The sequence below is a fragment of the Pogona vitticeps genome, chromosome 6 (genome assembly GCF_051106095.1).
Source record: "Pogona vitticeps strain Pit_001003342236 chromosome 6, PviZW2.1, whole genome shotgun sequence".
In the NCBI taxonomy this organism is placed as follows: domain Eukaryota; kingdom Metazoa; phylum Chordata; class Lepidosauria; order Squamata; family Agamidae; genus Pogona; species Pogona vitticeps.
In genome coordinates, this window is record NC_135788.1 from 35,854,311 (window position 1) to 35,874,876 (window position 20,566).

The 20,566-nt window shown below is 41.0% G+C and overlaps 1 protein-coding gene and 1 long non-coding RNA gene across 4 annotated transcripts in view; one reads left to right on the top strand and one right to left on the bottom strand.

The window, feature by feature from the left end:
• The window catches only part of SNX10 (sorting nexin 10), a 52,314-nt gene extending 35,530 nt beyond the window's left edge, over window positions 1-16,784 (top strand). For all 3 annotated transcript variants that reach the window (XM_073003307.2, XM_073003309.2, XM_078377224.1), the window contains 3 exons: window positions 432-530; window positions 14,362-14,577; window positions 15,012-16,784. In XM_073003307.2, the coding sequence (XP_072859408.1) occupies window positions 432-530; window positions 14,362-14,577; window positions 15,012-15,090 (394 nt within the window). In that variant the 3' untranslated portion in view covers window positions 15,091-16,784. The remainder of the gene's footprint in view (window positions 1-431; window positions 531-14,361; window positions 14,578-15,011) is intronic.
• On the bottom strand, window positions 13,811-18,475 carry LOC110072400 (uncharacterized). The gene is made up of 3 exons (XR_012088314.2): window positions 18,328-18,475; window positions 17,470-17,551; window positions 13,811-14,519 (listed from the first exon to the last, which is right to left on the bottom strand). It is a non-coding gene; the product is annotated as an uncharacterized LOC110072400 (long non-coding RNA).
• Between the last annotated feature and the right edge of the window lie 2,091 nt (window positions 18,476-20,566).

The window sequence follows — 20,566 nt, forward strand, 5'->3', positions numbered from 1 at the left end:
CAGCCCATTAGCCAGCATAACCAGTAATAGGGGATTATGAGAGTTGCAGTGCAATAATAATATCTGGATGGCTACAGTTTCTTTCCAGAGCTAATATAAAGTGATGATATTGAATGTGAGCTTCAGTTACTGCCTTCTAATACATTGTGAGTCTAATAAAGTAAACTGGCATCCATGAAAGCTTATGTTGCCATCTGTCTATTAATCTTTATATTGTCCCAAACATAGTGTGGCTACAGCTCTGGAATCTCCCATCTAAGATGCATGGTTTTTGGTTTGTAAAGTATGTGACTCTAGGTTTTATAACCCCCCTGTAGTAATTTCAAGAAATATTTGATAATTCCATCTTTATCACGAATTCAATACCCCTTTTTAATGTCCTTTTATTCATGTTGGGCCACTAACTATTTCTATTTCTTTTTTTTTTAAAGACAATTACCAGAACTTCCACCAAAAACACCTTTTTTTAACACAAATAATCCCCATCATGTGGACCAGCGGCGGCAAGGACTGCAAGAATTTCTCCAAAAGTGAGTACATTGTTGTTGTTATTCCATTTGATTGTTTTATTGTTTTAATAAGATAATTAATTTCTTGTTCCTCCAGTGTGTCTCATCTCTTGTACATGACAGCCACCTAGTGGCCACAGTTATGCATTTGCACAAGCTCTCTTTCTCATTACCCAACTCAGATACATACTTAGGAGATGCTTGAGTTCTGCAGCTGTGAATTTTTGTTTGCTCCAGGATATGTAATTTTGTCTCTTTTCATTCCTCTTGAAATGATGTGGTATGTTGGATAGTAATTTTTATTTATACGTAATAGTGTTGCAAAACTAATCTGTAGCTCTTCCACTATAAGGTAAATGGTTTTTTAATAAGCAGGAGAAAAATTCCCTTTATTTACATTAAGAAAATGTTCAAATATGGGGGGGGGAGGTGTTCATATAAGGCAAACTACATTCTGGTGTTAAGTTGTTTGAGGACAACCGCATAAACAGGAATTTTGTGACAGTGTTCACTGGAAGCTTGTTCATCAGATTTCTTGTGGTTGGTGGGTACTGAGATTACCAGGACTGTGGTACTTGCATTGCCTGTAGCTGCCAATTTTTACTGACACAGAAGACTGTGGATTTATAAGTAGGATTTATAACATTGGAGGAAGAAAAAGCTGCTCGGACAATAGCTGTGTTACAGTGTTTATACAAGTCTGTACTCCTCCCATCCCACGGTCACACCATGCTGATCATTGGACAGAGATGAGGTTTCCTCTGCTACCTTAAGCAACCGATGACTGGAAAAACAGAGGAATCCCCATCTGGGAACTCTTCTCAAATGGACAGGTGCAAAGCATCATATGTTTGGGTTCCCTTACCTATGGGGCTGAATAGGGGTGCGGAGATGAATGGTTGTGTTACAGCATTAAACATAATTTAAAAATAAGAATTCTGTGCCTTTCCATGTAATATTCTCCAGAAGAGAAAATATAGATGTGCAGCTGTTGATGTATAGATGTGCCAGTGTATACTGTACTTCTTTACTAAAATCTACACTTAAAAGGAAATGGCATGAATGTTATTAAACCAAAATTAAGAAGACTTTTTAACCCGCCATAACTACCATACTGCTTTTAACAATTATCTGGCCTTGAAGAGGAACTAATTGTGGCAGAGAGCCACTTTGGAGAGGGACATGGCCACCCTATCTAACTTAACTGCTCACATGCCACGTTCCACCTACAACCTTCTTTTCCCCCCCCTTAACTGGGAGTCAGTAAGAAAATTGGTTGGTGGTTCTGACTCCACCAGTATATGTAGCGTTGACAGATCTCAGTGATTCTTGTGTAAGTGATGCCACTGCAGAAGTTGGTTTCTTTCACCCAGGATTTAGGGTTGAGGATCACACTCGCCAATGACTTTTAAGGGAGCCCTGGAAGATAGTACAGCCACGGCTGACTGGGAATGCCATTTGTGTGACTGTCAATCCCACATGGGGAATGGTATAACTGCTGTGATTGCAGCCATGCCTCCTTATGGACAGCTTCATGTTAACAGTATCTTTGCATGCTTCCCTCCCAGCCATGTGTTCAACAGCAGCCCTTGCTGTGTATTGCATAAGTTTTATGGAGGCTGTCTGTTAATGTGATGTGGCCCTAAAACATTCTAGAAACCCACTTTGATTAGCAGTTGTTGCAAGTGTGGAATTTGACATAGCGGCACCATTTTGCCACAGTTGACATGATCATTGATGTGAATTGTTTGGATGGTTTATAGTCAGCCAGGTTTATGTAAGTCAATGGCTTTCCATATCAAAGCTCCCAGGTTTGGTCCACATAAAACTGGAAAGATACCCTCAGTGAAACTCCGGAGAGCTGCTGCCACTCATTGTACAATGGGATGTGCCACTTCAGAGAGCCCAAGAAATCCCCATTGGCTGTGCTACCTGTAAACCACGAGTGATCGGAAGTCCACTTCTGGTTCTGTGAAAACTCTATTTGGCAGGGAAGGGTGGGGAACTTAGACACTGGGAAATAGAGTTTTCTTCTGCACCCAGGCTGTACTTTGCTCCAAAGGAGAATTACAGCTCTTCGAGTTTTCTCAGAAAGGGAGTTCTCCTTCTGCGGTGCAGGGAACAATACGTTCTGGAGCACTGCAAGAATGGGGGTGGGGTGTGTGTGTGCATGTTGCCTGCCGCCGTTGTAGACGATCCTGAGCTAGATGGATGGTCTGACTCAAGATAAAGCAGTCTCCTGTGTTTCAGAGGAACTGGAGACTGCTTGGAAACTGTAATCTTATTATAAGAACACAAAGAAGAGCCCTGCTGGATCAGGCCAAGGGCCCATCTAGTCCAGCTCCCAGTATCTCACAGTGGTCCCACCAGATGTCTCTGGGAGCACACGAGACAACTAGATATCTGTCTCCTGATACCTGCATCTCGTATTTTGAAGTACTTCCCTCTTAAGCCTGGAGATTATACATCCTCATCATGGCTTGTAACCTGTGATGGACTTTTCTTCCAGGAATCTCACATCCTGTGGCAAGGAGTTCCACAGACTAACAACACACTGGGTAAAGAAATCTTTTCTTTTGTCTGTTCTCACTCTCCCAACACTCAATTTGAGTGGATGTCCGCTGGTTCTAGTATTGTGTGCGAGGGAAAAGAGCTTCCCTCTATCCACTTTATCCACCCCCTGCATAAGTTTATACATCCCAATCATGTCTCCCCTCAGGCAACTTTTCTCTAGACTAAACAGCTCCGAACACTGTAGCCTTTCTTCATAAGGGAAGTGCCCCAGCCCAGTCATCATTTTAGTCGCTCCCTTCTGCACCTTTTCCAGTTTCACTATGTCTTTTTTGAGGTGCAGCAACCAGAACCGTATGCAATACTCCAGATGCGGCCTTACCAGCGTTTTGTACAATGGCATTAGAATGTTGGCTGTTTTATTTTTAATCCCCCTTTTAATGATACCTAGTATGGAATTGACCTTCTTCATTGCCGCTGCACAGTGGGTTGACAGTTTCATCGAGCTGGCCATCAGCGCACCAAGATCTCTTTCCTGATCCATCACGGACAGCTCAGAACTCATCAGCTGATAACTAAAGTTTTGATTTTTTGCTGTAATGTGCATTACTTTATGTTTTCTTATATTGAAGCACATTTACCATTTTGCCACCCATTCTCCCAGTTTGGAGAGATCCTTTTGGAGCTCTTAACAATCCCTTCTGGTCTTCACCACCTGGAAAAGTTTTGTGTCATCTTCAAACTTGGCCACCCCATTACTTATCCCTGTCTCCGGGTCATTTATGAACAGGCTGAAAAGCACAGGTCCAGGACAGATCCCTGGGGCACACTGCTCTTCACATTTCTTCATTGTAAAAATTGCCCATTGACACCTAATCTCTGTTTCCTGGTTCTCAACCAATTCTCAATCCATAAGAGGACCTGCCCTCTTATCCCCTGACTGTGGAGTTTTCTCAGCAGCCTTTGGTGAGGGGCCGTGTCAAACGCCTTCTGAAAATCCAGATAGATAATATCCACTGGTTCGCCCACATCCACATGCCAGTGTTGACTTTTTCAAAGAATTCTAAAAGGTTTGTGAGGGAAGATTTCTTAGCTAGGGAAATCTTAGATTCTTATGCTCAGAACTGCACATAAGAGACAATATGTGCATCGCTGTATTGAATTTATTGTTTTCTTTGTACTCCTCATTTCAAAACTGAACCTAAGGGCTGGGGTTTTGCTTACTTGATTAAAGTGAATTAAGAACCAGGTTGAGTTGATGCTCCCATTTCATTGCTTTAAATAAAATCTCTGCCTTTGCAGAGCCTCTGCAGCATCAGCATCAATTGTTTTAAATAACTGCTGCTGTGGTTTGAATGCTGGCCAGCTTATTGTTTACCTGCTTCTACTGAATAATGTAAAGCTTTCTAAAGGAAAGGAAAATTCTTTCAATGCACTTTCAACCTCACCTTTCTATGTGGTTGGAAGTGTGTGTGTGGAGGGGGGGTGAGTGGGAGTTACCTAGCCAAACTGCATGCCAAAGCCAACATCACCAGATAGCTGCTGCTGTTTAGTTGGATGCCTGTCCTGTCTAGGCAAATTTTGGATAAAAGTTGTAAAAACTTAAATTAGTAAAAAACAACAACAACAACAATATAGCAAAATACAAAACCTCCTCCTAAGAACAAATTAGCCAACATTGTATGTTGGTAAAGAATTACTATAATCACAAACCTGCCATTCTTGATCCGTTTCCTTTTGGCTGGTCTGCAACATGACCTCTGGCATTTCAGAGCAGCCCTAGTGCTCTCCAAAAACTTTGGACTACGAACTCTCTAAATCCAGATTACTGGTCATGCTGGCTAGGGACTGTAGATATCTGGAGGGCATTTAATTTCCCAGTCTCTGTCTTAGGGCCACATCTATTTATCTAGAGCAAATCAAGAGGAAAAGAAAATGCATCTCCCAAGTGTTTGCTTTGGTTAAGGAGAAGGGAGAAAGGGGAGTTCTTGTGTAATAAATAAGCAGTGTCTGCTTAGGCTGATTCACTGCGGTTTCATCTCATGCAGAGTTGGAAAAAAAATACTTTTTTGGACTGTAGCTTCCAGAATTCTTCTGAAGTCTAGGACTTCTATTTCAAAAAAGCAATTTTTCCATTCACTATGTTCTGGAACTTAGTGGCAAGAGAGGGGGAAATGTATTGTCCAGAGCTTGGAACAAAAGATCTGAAAATTAATTTGTGGGTATTAATGGATAAATTAATTAGTTGTCATTAATGTTCAAGCCTGAAATATTTAGTTTATTGAATTAATGGCATTGATTCCTTAATTACATCATAAATTTTAAAATGAACAGCATCACTGACAAAATGAATGGCATTTGCTTTGGTACCCTTGACTCCTAGTAGCACTTCTGTTGTTTGCTTCTTCAAAATGTCTTTCTTTGTTGCTTCAGAATTACCTTCACCAATTTGGCATTTCCCTCCAGGTAAGACTACAAATCCCAAAATATAATTGTTAGCTAGGGATGGATGGCAGTTGAAGTGTGGGAACTATGAGTTTGAGGAATGATACATGTCCTAACACAGAATCTCATCCTTACAGAGTGGGAGACTCATGCACCTCCAGCAGGACTGCACAGAGCCAGTACTATCTTTGGCCATTTTCGAATCCATATATTCAGCAGAGCACTATAAAAGCTTTGCCTGAAAGTAAAGTCAGTCAGTGTAACCAGTGAAAAGTCTGTCAGGTTTTCCCCAACCTTACTCGGCTATGAGCTTTATAAGCTACAGTGACTAATTCCTATTCTGACCTGTGGGCCTCTTGAAACTGTTGATCTGTACCTATCTTAAATTCTGCCCATTGGCTTGTTGGTCTGATCTCTGGGACTTGTCCAAAAACATCTGATTTGCCAAGGTTAGAAATAATAGCATAAATAATGATTCTGGCACATAAGAAAATTCATTACTGTCTCTTTTAAAACCTTATTTTATTGTGTTAGATAAAGTAATGCCTTCTTCCATTTGATGGGAAAAGCAGCCCATTTAGTGGTAATATGTTAATTTTAACACTTTTTTTGTCCAAGAACTGCTCTTGCCTTGGTGTGCATTCTGTCTGTGCCTACATGTGTGGTTGTTGGTTCCATATGTCTATATCTGTGTGTTACAGAGATAACACCAGGATAGCATGTGCTGAAACGTGCTGATTGATTTCAGGTCTCACTTAGTCTTTATTTAATGTGCTTGTATGTCCAGCAGTCTGCAAATGACATAAATGCAGGCCTACTGTAGTAGCCTTTCTTGTTTGCCAAGAAAAGAGAGAGAAAACAGAGCCAGAAGATGGGTTGCCCTTTGGAGATGAGTGCATTGTAAATTTGCTATTCCTGAATTCAGTGCATAGAGGAGGACGGCAAAAGAATGCATCTACTCCATAGGGTGGTATCCCAACCATTTGTTCCCAGTGCCATAATTCTTCATAGACTCTCACTGGAATTTCTTCTTCATAATCCCAGTGAGGGTCACTTGGGGTAGAAAGCTTATGGTTTTAAAGGAAATACTGTTGCCACAAAATCTACTCAACACAGGGTTTCCTGATAATGATTCCCCCCCCCCCAATTACATTAGAGAGCAAGAGAAGTCTATGTGACCAGCATTCTATTTTAGTTTCTGCTACTTTCCCCATGTCCATGCTACATTCTGACATTTAACAACCCAATTACATCCTATAACATTTTTTAAAAAAAGGTTGGATCCAGATTTAGTTATGCTTAGAGTAGACAAATTAACTACTACTACAGTTAGCTACAACTAACTAATCACTAGTTGTGTGGTGACGGGAGGAAAATGGTTTTGGTATTGTAGCCTACTATTCCTGTTGAAACTACAGTGCATGTGCATTCAACAGAGGGCACCAGAACACAGGCAGTGTTTGCTTGATTTTCTGTATTTGTACCTCCTCCCCAAAAATCACGATATGATGTGAATGGGCTGAATAAATTTTCTGAAAACAAAATCAGAGTCTTAACCCCCACTGCACACATGCAAACATGCATCTGTCACTATATTAGGCTACAGAAGATACAGGAAATCTTTAGTTAGGATTAAGTTGCATTGCTCAACCATATGTTCTCCAATGAAACAGTGTGTAATATATCTAATAAAATCCTGTTGAAAAGAATCAGATTTTGGTCTGTCTAAACTAGACAAACAACATGGTTTGCTTTTATTAAAAATACTGCTTTAGCTTGGAGAAGAGAAACACATTGCAATTTTTTTTTATCCTGAGCTTTGATGAATAGTATAAAAACGAATGTCTTAGACAACTGCCTTAATGTGCAAATTTTCTTATGATGGATTAAAAATCTAGATTTATGATTTTCCATTCCAGCTATTAGGATCTTGAAAAGCCTTTTGCATTCAAGTATAGGATCCAAGCCTACAAATGTATGAAGTCAGAGTGCCCCTGATCACTGGAGCAGTCTTCTATTTTGTAGAATGAGGCAGCTATGCAGACCTGAGCATAATATGTGCAGCAGCATACCATGCTCTGGCTTTAGATGAAATAATCCACCAATTGTAAATACTGTATGTGTGTAGGTTCCATTTCAGTTGAATAAAAATGAATACTGCTGCTATTGCTGTTGTGTGCTGTCAAGTCGCTTCCAGCTTATGGTGAACCTTTCGATGAGAAATCTCCAAAATGTCCTGTCCTCACCAATCCTATTCAGCTCTTGCAAACTCAATCCATTTCATATTTGGTCTTCCTTTTTTCCTGCTACCTTCCACCTTACCCAGCATTATTTTCTTTTCCAGAGAATTTTGATTTCTCAGGATGTTCCCAAAGTATTACAACTTCAGTTTCATTGCTTTTGCCTCCAGAGATAGTTTTGATATGCTCTAGACTCACTTATTCATCTTTCTAGCAGTTCAGAGTGTCTGCAAAGTTTTCCTTCAGCACCATATTTCAAATGTATCATTTTTTCCCTGTCAGCTTTTTCTATTGTCCACCTTTCACACCCATATATGGTGATCAGAAATACAAGAGTGTGGATAATCTTGCTCTTGGTCTCCAGTGACACATCCTTATACCTGATGATCTTTTCTAATCCCTTCAATGCTGTTCTTCCGAGTCTCGATCTTCTGATTTCTTGGTTGCACTCTTCATTTGGGTTGATAATTGAATCAAGGTATGCAAAATCATTGTCTTCGTTGTCAATTTTAAGGTTGTGTAGCTGTTCTGTAGTCATAATTTTTGTCTTAATGTTCAACTGCAATCCTACTTTGCCAGTTTCTTCTTTCAATTTCTCTAAAAGGTTTTTCAAGTCATTGCTGCTTTCTGCCAGTAAGAGGGTATCATCTGCATATCTTAAATTATTGGTGTTGCTTCCACCAATTTTCACTCCTCATTCTTCTGAATCTAGTCTGACTTTCCATATGATATGCTCTGAACACAGATTGAACAGATAAGAAAATGCATGCCTGATAACTTTGTTTATAGGAAACCATTATTTCTTCTTCGTGGTCTCTGTGAATGCACACTAATGGGTTAAGTCTGCGCCTGCGCAGAGGTCTCCAGAATATTCTAGAGCTAAAAGTTCGCTAGGACTGCCCCCCCTCCGCCCATCCTAGCGATTATCTTCAGTTCGTTTTTGCTGCTGCATAGGTCTCATCTCTAGAGCTTCGCTCAGTCAAATTGGTTCTTTATAAAAAAGAGACAAAGTGTTCTTCACTAATCGTTTGTACTATTTTTGATTCTATTTGATTCTGTTCACACACCCCTTTCCCTCCCTATTCTCCTGTTACCATTCCCCGCCTTTTTATGGCCCCAGCGGGCCCTTTCAAAAAGTGCACCTCCTACACAAACAAAATTTCAATTTACGATGGACTGTCTGTTCTGTCTTGGGGAATCACACCAGCCATCCCGTTGCCCAAACTAAAAACTTCAAACAGGTCATAAAACTCCGGCAGCAACGACTCAGATCTTTTCCGTGGGAGCAATCCCTTCGACTACCAGCTCAAATGGACAGTTCATAAGCTCTACGATTACCTGCTTCTTCAGCCTTGAGTTCACCACGACAGTCTCCAAAGTCTAAATCTAAACCCTCCAAATCCAAGTTGTTGTGACTCTACAACTTATTCCACTCCAACTTCCAAACCGATACCAAAATCCTCCACTACCAAACCAAAGAAATCAAAGAAGCCATCAGTGGATGAACAACCGTCAGTACAACTTTTGTCGGTACAGAGCCATCCTACTATCTAGATTGATACCGACAGGGAATCCATTCCACCAGTTTCAGGACAGTCGCCTTTTCCTCTACTCGCCAAATCTCCATCTTGGGTAGATACCTCGGCTGAGGTAACTGTGTTACAATATTTGGCCTGTTCGAGCCCCAAGTCTTTGGTTGGCTCACTATCGGGGTGCAAGTCTGGATCACTGCCTGTCATAGATCCAGTTACCATCAAAAAGAAGAAAGCAAAACTCCACCATACCGATCGTATTGGCTGCTCCGATACCATTACTTACCAGCCTCCATGTCATTTGGGACTGTGGGTATCATCAGGCTCAAAGGCTTGCAGTCATCGGCCCAAACATGTCACCCTTTACAAGCCTCTGGAATTCTTCGATCTACCACCAAATCCATAACACCATCATCATCGATACTGGTATCGAGGCATAGAACATTTCATCAATCCTCAAATGCAATATGCATATTTCTACCTATCTGATTCATCTTCGTCCTCATCTTCTCCGTACTGGCCTGACTATCATGGGGAACCCTCAGATGGCAGCTATCAGAGCCCCGTACTGGGCACCACAAGAGGCAAGCAAGTGCTTCCTCAACCCAACCGGTACCGAAGAAGTCTTAAATCCTCCAAATATTCGGTATCCACTCCGTCTTGGGACCGAGCTCCCTCAGTACAGGCTACGACAAGTTACAAGGGGCCATCGCCTGATACGGTACGTGCTGCAAAGCCTCAGAAGAGGAAACCAGACATTCCTCTGGTACCGGAGAAACGTGGTGACAAGCTTTCTAAGCATTGACGAATCAACCTCTCCCCTAAAACATTCACATCTTCTTCATTTGGTCCTTCTTCTGACTCTGAGTCTTTGGATTCTTCACTCCCTCAAGATTCTCCACCCAATCTTGCTTTAGTTTTCTGCCCCTCTTGACTCCTTAGTTTTCAGTGTGAGGGGTTTCTCCCAAGTTCCATTATCTTCTTGACTTCTCTTTTCTTCAGGTTCTTGCCTCCACAGTTTCGTGGCCATTTGGATCATTGATTACTCCTTTAGCTCCCAAGGAGAAAGTGATTTTTAAATGGCTAAATAGCACATGAGAATGGACGTTGCTGGCCACATGGACTAACTCCAACCATGCTGCTGGCAAACCCAGCAGCCAGTAAACACATATATCACAGCCTGGGAATTCCCATTAATAATTCTATTGTTCACACAGTAAATGCATGATTGTTGCTTGTCTGATGTAACTCACTGCATGGCTTGTTGTGTTCCTTGTTGCTTTTTCCTTGTTTAGGGGAATGGGTGAGTAATGGCTTAACAGCCCAGGAGGAACTATTCTGGATTCAGTTTTGGCGTTTCTTTACTGGTTTCTTAAACCACAGTTTGCAGACTGATCAGCCCATAGTCCTCACCAGTGAAACAAAATCTGGGCTCTCTTTAGATGCAAAGTAGAAGATGTAGAATAAAATTCCATATTTTAATAGTACCTTTTAAGTAACAGATCCTATTAATGCAAAGGGGCAGATATTAAAACTGGGCGAGCAAAGTGCAGTACTCCAAGTGTCGTCAAACTGCAGTTCACATCAAGACTAGCCAGCATAGGCAGTTGCTGGGAGTTAAGAGTCCAGCAACATCTGGAGCACTCTGTGTATCCTTGCTTAATAGGGTTGATTTAATAAGACAAGACATAATAGGGCATGTTATGTGAACAGTATCTGTACTTCTGTTCACAAGTTAGCACATGCTGACATGTTTGTGGTTCTAGGTAGTTGTACATGTTGTTTAAGGCGCATTTTTCTAATTTATTACGTCTGCTGTCTCTGTTTCTGTGTTTTAACCTCCAGATGGCACTATTAAGCAGAATAGAAAATAACTGTACAATAATGAATCCACTGTAATGTAAAATTGGAAATTGAATTATAGTTGTGGAAGGGGGCAGGAGAAGATGGTAGCCTTGAGGTGCTGATCAACCTGTACTCTTATCACTTTTGTTTGCTATTCCCCATATGTTAGGTTACTAGCAAGTTAATAACAGTGCTTCAGTGGTTCAAGGCTTAACAAAATTGCACTGGACGTGAAATAAAGCTAAAATGAATTTCTGTCCAATATCATTGACATTAGTGCTCATTACTTTTGCAGTGCAATGCCTCAAACCATCAGAAATCAATTTTAAAGATTACCCATTATTTTATAAAGAAAATAAAATACATTTCAAACAGCAGCAGTGCAGTAACTATAGTGAAATCTCGTGAATAGCTGCTTAGGGCAACATAAAACTACTGAAGGCATTACTGGGGCAGAAAGCCTACTGAGAGCAGGATTATATGCATGATGCACTCAGCAAATTATGAGTGTTTTTGCAAAAAGATTCGGATTTTAAAAACATGTATGTCAGGTACTATAAATATCTGAGGTCAGTGTTCTGATCTTCTGTTCTTCAGGAAGTTTTGCTAGCCTCAAAATGCAGGATTGTGCTCCTTCTGCAATGCAAGCATTGCTATGGGACAGGTGGGGAGAAGTGATGCTTTACAAGAAATCATTGCTTGCACAATGGTGTTTTTGAGTATGATGTGTGGTCCCACATTATTGAGCATCTGCTAGTATAACAGGATACTGATATATGTGTTTTTACAGAACATTTCAACAAAATTAGCATGTAGAGAATAGCCCAGTGCATTGAGCACTCAGCTTAGTGCATTGGACAGAGACTGGGAGTTAAATTCCTTCCCATGCCTCTTGGAAGAGGAGCCAGCCAGCATGTATAGGCTTGGGCAAGCTACAAAGTCCTAGAGCACCCCTAGAATAAAGGACTAGTAAAGCATTTGTGATTACTCTATGGCTAGAAAACTGTAGAAGGGGTTGTTGTAAGTCATAATTGATTGCACATAACACTAATACTAGTTAGGCTTTAAAAAAAACACCAGGTAATGTTTGTATTCTAAACCATGTTCTGTTTGTTAACATGCTTTTTTCCCCTTTAGGAAGGTGTCTGTAACAGCAGTCTGTGTGAACTTAGATGTTAGATGTTTTGATAGTAAGAAAGGCCCTCTGCAGTTTTTCAGAAAGGTTAATTCTATAGAACTTACCATAAGATGCTTCTGGTTTTGTTCGAATAGTTAAAGGTATAAAATAATTGTTTCCTGATTAGAAAACTGGATTCCCATAATAATAGTCTATCCACACCTGGACTTTACAAATGTACATTGTGAAAGGCAGTGTCTTTAATGGCAAAGACAATGAGCCAGTCAACTGGAGGTCTTGGACATAAGGGGTTCCCACAGAATCTGTGCTGATTTATTTGTATGCATGCCCTTGAATAATAGTGTACAGTGGTGCCTCGCTTGACGAGGATAATCCGTTCCAGCAAAATTGCTGTTAAGCAATATCCTCGTCAAGCGAAATAAAAAAATCCCATTGAAATGCATTGAAAACCCATTCAATGCATTCCAGTGGGCTCAATAACTCACAGTCCAGGGAAGATCCTCCATAGGGCGGCCATTTTCTGCTCCCTATCTTGCGAAAAAGCCTTCCTAAACACAGCAGGGAGCCATTTTGTACACCCGGCCGCCATTTTGAAACCCGACAATCAGCTGTTTTTGATGGTTGTAATGCGAAGGATTGGTTCCCGAAGCAGGGAACCGATCATCGCAAAGTGAAAAAACCCCATTCAAACATCGTTTTGCGATCGCAAAAACTTCATCATGAAGTGGATTCGTCGTCAAGCGGGGTAAGCGTTAAGCGGGGCACCACAGTACTGTATGTATATTTTGTGGTTATCCTTGAAAATAAATATAATTTGGCTTAGCATTTAACTTAGGAACCACATTTTAGACTTTAAAAGAAAAACAATCATAATGTTTTAGAAACTAGTTTGGTACATGTAGGCAGTATGTGGGGTGGGTTAGTAAGGTATGGGAGCCTTCTTTAGTGGGTATAGGTTAGACCTATACCCACTATAACCGCCAATTTACTTGCACGTGATGGTGGAGATAATGAAAGTTGTAATCTAGCAGACCTGGAAGACACCAGGTTAGGGAAAAGGTTTGAATCAGATATTTCCAATGTTAATTCTATTTGTTGATCTAATAGATTTTTGATGACCTCATAACCTTTGTTTTTATATTAGCTCTTGGGAAGAAAAGGTAGGGATAGGGGTCATTAATGACTTCTCTTGCAGAAGATTATTAATATAACCTTGCTATATTTTATGTCGTCCTGGTTTACTTTGGCAAACGCAGAACTGTGATTAAGAGAAGGTTAAGCATTAAATATTATTAAGTAACTCAAATCACCAGTCATCAATTAATTTGTATCTAAGCTATTTTGTCATATGAAGCAATATTTCCAGGGTCCGATTCTGCAATTTCTGAATAATAAACCAACATAAATACTAACATTCTACAAAAAAACATGGCTAGACTGCATAGTGTTGTGCAATTAAGATGGTTCTGCTGTATTTTTAAAATGCAATGTAATTAATGCTAACTGCACACCAGACTGCACTAAATATTATGGGTGGAACAATTTTATTTTAAAATTACACAGTGCAATTTAAATTATTTTTTTAAAAAAAATGTCCCTCCCATTTTTTCAAATAGCTAGTGTAAATTTCAAATACACACTTGTATGTAACATTGAGCCAATACATATCTGCAATAGTACATATATTTACACAGTAAAGGATTTATGTTCTATAACTGGTATTTTACTGTCCCAATATCTATACTGGCTCTTACCTTGATATAGTAGTAATTCCATACTAATAATACTGTACACAAAGTTACTGGTAGTGAATCAGTTCCTTTAATGAAAGGTACTCCCCCCCCCCTACCTTTTAGCTCAGCCAAAAAAGTAATTGATCCACATGGTGGTAACAGATGGTTAAATGGAAAACTGTCCTTGGAATTATTTTTATACCATATGTTCATAACTATTAGCTTCATGTTTTTACTCACCTAAAATTCCAAATAATTTAATAAAGGCAGCACATGCTCAATTGCATTAGTATTTATATTGCCTTCAAAGTTACATTGAGTGCAAGTTTAAAATAAGAGCAAGACATAATGATGCCAATGATATTGGAAGTCAGTTGAAACTTTTGGATATGTATTTATATATTTAAGGATTCTCCAGAACCCGCTCTTGCTTTCGGACAGCAGACTTCACCTCTTCGTACAAACCCAGCTAAGCCCTGAAGAAATTGAGGCGTGTGTATCCGGACAGACAAAATACTCAGTTGCTGAAGCCATTCATGAGTTTGCCTGTTTGAAGCGACGGTTTCCTATAGAACATGAAGAAAGGAAAGAAGAGGAAAATCATGCAGATTCAGATTCTGAGAGGTTATTTCCTTATATTCTACTAAAAATGCACACATGATCATAAACACACTTCACTTTTTTGTTGTTGTTGATTCAATACTAAGATAATGAAAAAATTAATTGACTGAGATTTTATTGAGCTGTGACAGCTCATCATAGAAGTCTTCACATACACCTCCACACTGAATTAATGAATGCAGTAGAAATTCAATTATCTGCATTCTGATTATGTGAATTTCATTTAGTCAGACTTGAATTATTCGCGTTTAAATTATCTCGCTAAAAAAATATCCAACTGCACTCCAAATGGCTAATTAGAAGTCCAAATTTCCTGTCTCTCTTTTGTGACTGGGGATAATTAAAGTTCTCCTCTGTTACTCAGGCTTTGAGTGTGTTGTGAAAACCAATTTCCTCTCTCTTTCTCTGTCTCTCTCCCCCTCCCCCTTTCCCTGCAGTTCATCCTCCGGGCCTGGACAGAGTAGTGATGATAGCAATTCACATGGATGTAAAAGCACGGTTGCTGAAGAACCCTGAAATATCTGTACATTGCCATCACTGTAATGAACTTCTATTATGGTTGAAAGTTGCATGTGACACCGTCCACCCAGTTGCCAAGGCGTGTATTTTCAGCTTTCAAAACAGTTTGTCAAATCATTCGTTTTCCAAGGTATGCACTATAATATTAAATGATGCAAATGTTGTCTGTGAGATTTCTTGATGTGATGTCGGAGTGTACTATAAAATAATGTGGAAAACCCTACAGTCGGATGCTTTAAAATATATTTGAAAATCTACTGTCTCAAAGATCAGAGAATTATTTTCTTTTATTTATTTTCAGTGGCAATACACACCTTTCCAATACAGTGTTTGTTAGCAACATAACTCAATTGCTGTTGTTGAAACCAAAATCTCTCAAGTCATAATCTATGTAGAGCACGATCTTGAGTATGTTTACTCAGAAGCACGGCACGATCTTGTGTTAGTGGGATGTAATTGTAAAGGAAGTATACATAGGACACAGTATACATGCAGACGCAGAGGACTAATGCCAGAGGAGTTTTCGGAGAACCTTGTTGAAATACTGACTTTTCCACATAAAGAAACTTTCTGCGACAATGTTACAATGACTACAAGCTGCACTTTCCAGTGAAGTCCACTTGAATTCAATAGGCTTATCTGTTTTTATCTGTGGAGAACTGTGGCCATCATCCATGGTGTTTTTATTTTTTGTTGTGAATACGAGTGTCTTGGGATGACTCCTGCTATTAGAAAGTGTGCCAAATTGTATTTTTAAACCAATTTTAAAGTGAACAATTTTTTTGAGATGTATCAATGAAGAATAAGAAGGGAAGATTTTAATTGGGGCAAATAAGAAACAAACCTGCTGAAAATTAATTTTTGCTGATGCCAGCGTTTGTATAGCATGGACAGAAATGTCTTGCAGCTCACCTTTTGCTGAATTATTCAAAAATATCTACTTTAATTAATGAAGGAAAACTGCCATAAGATACACATCTAAGTAATTGCAAGAACATTTAATTAACACCATATGTACAGTGGTTATAATTGTTGCTGTAAAATGAGCAAAAGACATCCAAGAGGAAAACTGCTCTAAAACATCACTGAGAAAAAAACAAAATGGAATAAGATAACTATAATTATATAGCTGTGCTTATTACTGTTAATTTGAAGAAATCGGTGCACTTTAAGTTTAATAGACCACCAATATTTTCAGCATACAAAGGCAGAACACTTTTTAGCACATGATGCCTCTTTTTGGTGTCTACTCAGGAGTAAATTATTTCTGGTAAAGAACCATGAAGTGTGTGCAGCAAAGAGATGCCTTTGAGTCAAAGTGAGAGTTTATCTCACCACAGCCTAATCCAGTCATGAATTTGTATCTTTTATATTGTTACTTTTTTCACACTTTGAACAAATCACATTTTGGATTGTTACAGTATTATTTTCTTTCTGTACCTTGGATAGCTCTCTTTCATACTGTGAGTGCTATTTTATCCATGGCTATTGAGAAGGAAGTTCCACTGAGTTCTGTGGGATTTACTACATCGTAGTTTGTATAGGACTGCACCTTGTATTCCTTTTCAATATTTTTGTTTACCAAAATATTGCTGAATATGTAAATTCTGATTATTCTTGTGTTTTACTGTCGAATACATTTAAAGTGTCTGTATTTTATCACATTTCAAAATAAAATCTTCTATAACTAACTTTACTGATCTGAGTTCATATTTTTACAGCCGTATTTGTCTGATGATGAAATTTAATCTACCTTTGATGCTTCACTGCTATATTTTCTGAATTAGAAACTTCTTAATATACATTTATAGGATCACTATTATTAAGTTTTCTAAAACAATATCATGTGTTTTTCACATCACAATTCTCCATTTCATTTTTATGAATTTATTTTTTCCTAACTTCCTATTTTGAAAAATACATTCCTGGTTTGTCTTCACATAAAACATGAACATATATTTATTAAGTGGTAAGAGATCATTTCCTCCAAGCCTACAATCCCCATTCTTTCATGGAATATCTCCAAATTTTTTTGTCCAGTATCTTATGAGAGTTGTCCAGTATCTTATGAGAGTTGAAGGAATCTTTTTTAAATGACATATGTAATTAATAATTCACAAGCCTTATTAACAAATTGAAAATTTCTATGCAACAATCGCCATTTGGAATAGCTTTAGAAAGGAAGAAACACTTAAGTTTGTTTTATTTGAATTATTCTCAAGTGGGTCATGTTGATTCATGTATGAAGCACACTTAAGGAATATAAAAGGAAGTTTTCTTTCTGGTAGTTACAGTATTACCAAAACTCAACTATAATGTTCTTCTCCAAGTATTTTCACTTATCAAAAATATAATTGTTTTAACACAGATGCGTACCTCGACTTGCTTAACAGTCAGTTTCAAAGCATCCCAATATGATTTAATGCTTCTTTTCATCAAGGACTTCCGAGTAACCAGACTGACAAGGAAAAAGATAAATAAATGTAAATTGTTTGCCGCCTGCAGAGTTTTGCAGAACTCCTTGGGATTCAATATATGCTCCTTTTCAACCTGAAAACGCTGCCAACGGGGGCTACACCTGCATGTTACTCTATTTTGCACGCACTCTGGCGCTTTCCCCTGGAGAAGGAGACATTTTTGAGAAAACTAACTCGACCCCTTCATTCTTTTTTGGCGGCCAATCTCCCTTTAAACAATAAAAAAGCACGAATCTCAACAACACCACGATAAGCAGCGGCACAAGGTGTAGGGGGGGGGGAGAAGGATCAAGTGGGGAGGGCCGTGCGCTTCTAACTTTTCCAAACGTCAAACGCTTTCCCTGCTGCGCCCCTGTGACTTGGACACAGCCAGAGCCCCTGTCCTCGAATGGCTCCGTCGTTCCTCTTCCCTCACACCCGAAACTCCTCTTCACTCCTTAGCCGCTTCTCCTGATAGGGCTAGTGTTTTGTTTTGGATTGCCGATCTTTTGTCACTTTTGCTCCAGGCGTCGCGAGTTCGAGTCCGCCTCTTCCCCCCCCCCCCCGCAAGCGAACTTTTTTTTTTTTTTGAGAGCCTCCCAAGAAGCGCCCGCACTCTCTCACTCGACCATCTGGCTTTTACCCTAGGAGCAAAACAAAGAGTGCCTAGTCATCAGCAAGCCGCCCCCCCCGCCCCGCGCGCGCCTGCCTTCCCGCCCTCCCGCCTTCCCAAGTCAGCCACTCCACCACCTGGAGCAGCAGGGCGCCGGTGTCTTACCTCAGGGCCTTGATCCACTCTCGGCTCCCCCTCCCCGCCTCTCTCTCTGCCGTCCCCCCCTCACCACTCGCTTCCACCCACATGCGGGACCTTCCCACTGCAGCTGCGAGGGCTGCGCGCCGAACTGGCGGCGTGTGCAGGGCGCTTTGCTCAGCAGCCAGCCCGTTCGTGCCCTCCTTCCTTCCTTCCCTCCCTGTCCCCACCCCTCCCGAGCAGCCTGGGTGTTCCAGACGCCCTCCAAGTCTCCGGGGGATGGTCGGTTGTCAGGTGGGGGGGGAGTGGAAAAAAAGGGGGAGGGGGGGTCCTGTCGGCCTTGATCCCGTCACCCGTAGCAACGACTGGCCCAAATTGAAAAAAAAAAGTAAGGGGGAAAAGGAGACGAAAGAGGCAAGCCTTCAGTAGATCACAAGAGGCAGGGGGGATCGGTGTGCCAAAACACCAGAACGAAACACTCAACGAAGAGTCCTGTGGCACCGTGCAGACGGACAAGTGTTGCGTCTCAAAAATACTACTCCTTGGCCCCTGAACTTAACGCGATGCTTTTCTGTATTATTATGCAGAGAAGCATCCCGGACGCTCAAGGGCTCCGACGGTGCCTTGCTTTTCTGCACTGAGCGTGGGCGCACCAGCAAAGCAGCTACGGAAACTCCTGCCACACAAACCGCTGCCACGAACTCGGCTTCAGAAACATAAACGCGCCCATCAACTGTAACGAACATTTCCCCTGAAGGCGTCGCTGTGTAAGGATGAATGGGCAAATGGCGGGCCCTCAAGGCCTTGTTTGCCTACATGCAAAGAAGGGCCTCCTCATACATAACGAGAAGGGGCAACAAAATATAGTACAGTATATTAATGCTATCCATGCATTGTTCGCCTGAGTCTGGCTTTACCTGTGTACATTTCCAGAAACGGCGAGTTTAGGAGGCGGGAAGCGCCCTCCTTGTTACCTCCGCGTCCCCCTCCCCCCTTCCCCGCAGACATCCATGCATGCAAATATGACCTCGAATTTCTTTTCTCCCCCCGCTCCTATTTGCAAATGAATGCATGGCGTTGATGGACACAGAAGAGGAAGGCAAAAGGAAGGCAAATAGGCTGCTTTCGAGCTGGGGAGGGCTGGCGACGAGGGCATTCCCAGGCGCCGGCTTGATGGCCGCCTTTTGTTATGCAAAGAAGCCCGGCCTGCCGGCTGTCGCTCCTCAGGGCAGGAGACAGAGGTTGTCAGATGACTTCTCGAAATAAGGGTCAGCGGAGCTTGGGGAAGCTTTTATTGTTTTCTAGGCGCTGTGGGGCGATGCCGAGCTAAAGCACTGTCTGGAAAGGAGGGTTTCGACCAAGCCGGGTGTGGGGGGTGGGTGGGAAGGCGGAATGGATGCGTCAGGCTGTTCCCGCAAAAAAAAGAGCGATGTGACGCCTTAAGGACAAACAAATTGGATTTTAACGCATCAACTTTTGAGGACTGCACATTAGCACAGATGCTTATGAAACAGGATGAGAAGCCTCTCTCAAGACACCTAGTCGGTAATGTTTGAGCCCCCAATGTTCAAACACTGGGTTGTATTTCAAATGTCTTCGAAAGAGACACAGTTTAAAAAAAAATGAGAGACTTTGACTCCGACATAATCTCTCACGTGTCCCAGAACAACTGGCATGTTTCAAATAAAATACTGGGGAGCGGGTGCAAAGACTAAGGAGGGCACAGTGCCTCAGTCAAGTGGACAATCCAGCAGCCCTTATTTCTCTCTGAGAGGAGAAATAAATACAGCTCAGTGGTTTAGGCATCTGGCGGCAGAGCCAGAGGTTGGGAGTTCAATTCCACACTGTGCCTCCTTGAGAGGGACTGGACTCGATGATCTACAGGGTCCCTTCCAGCTGTGCAGTCCTAAAATTGTTGTTGTATTTCTAATAACTTGTCAACCTTTCATGCCACCCTAAATCAGCCACCCGTAACAACTACTCTACTCTGCCTAATACATAGCAGGGCTGTCTGGAAATTAACCATTTACTTCTGAACTTGCCAAATGCCTGCAATACATACTTAAGTCGTCATACTTCCATTTCACAGATAGGGCAACAAGACCGAGGCCAGTGTTTGGCTGCCCAAAGAGGAGATGCTAGATGTTAGATTTGTCAGGAAACCACACTGCCTGATTTCCAAGGCCTAACCAGTAAATTCCAATTGTATGGGAACTTGCTGCGACTGCTCATTGTTGGGAAAAAAAGTACTGTACATTGTATATGC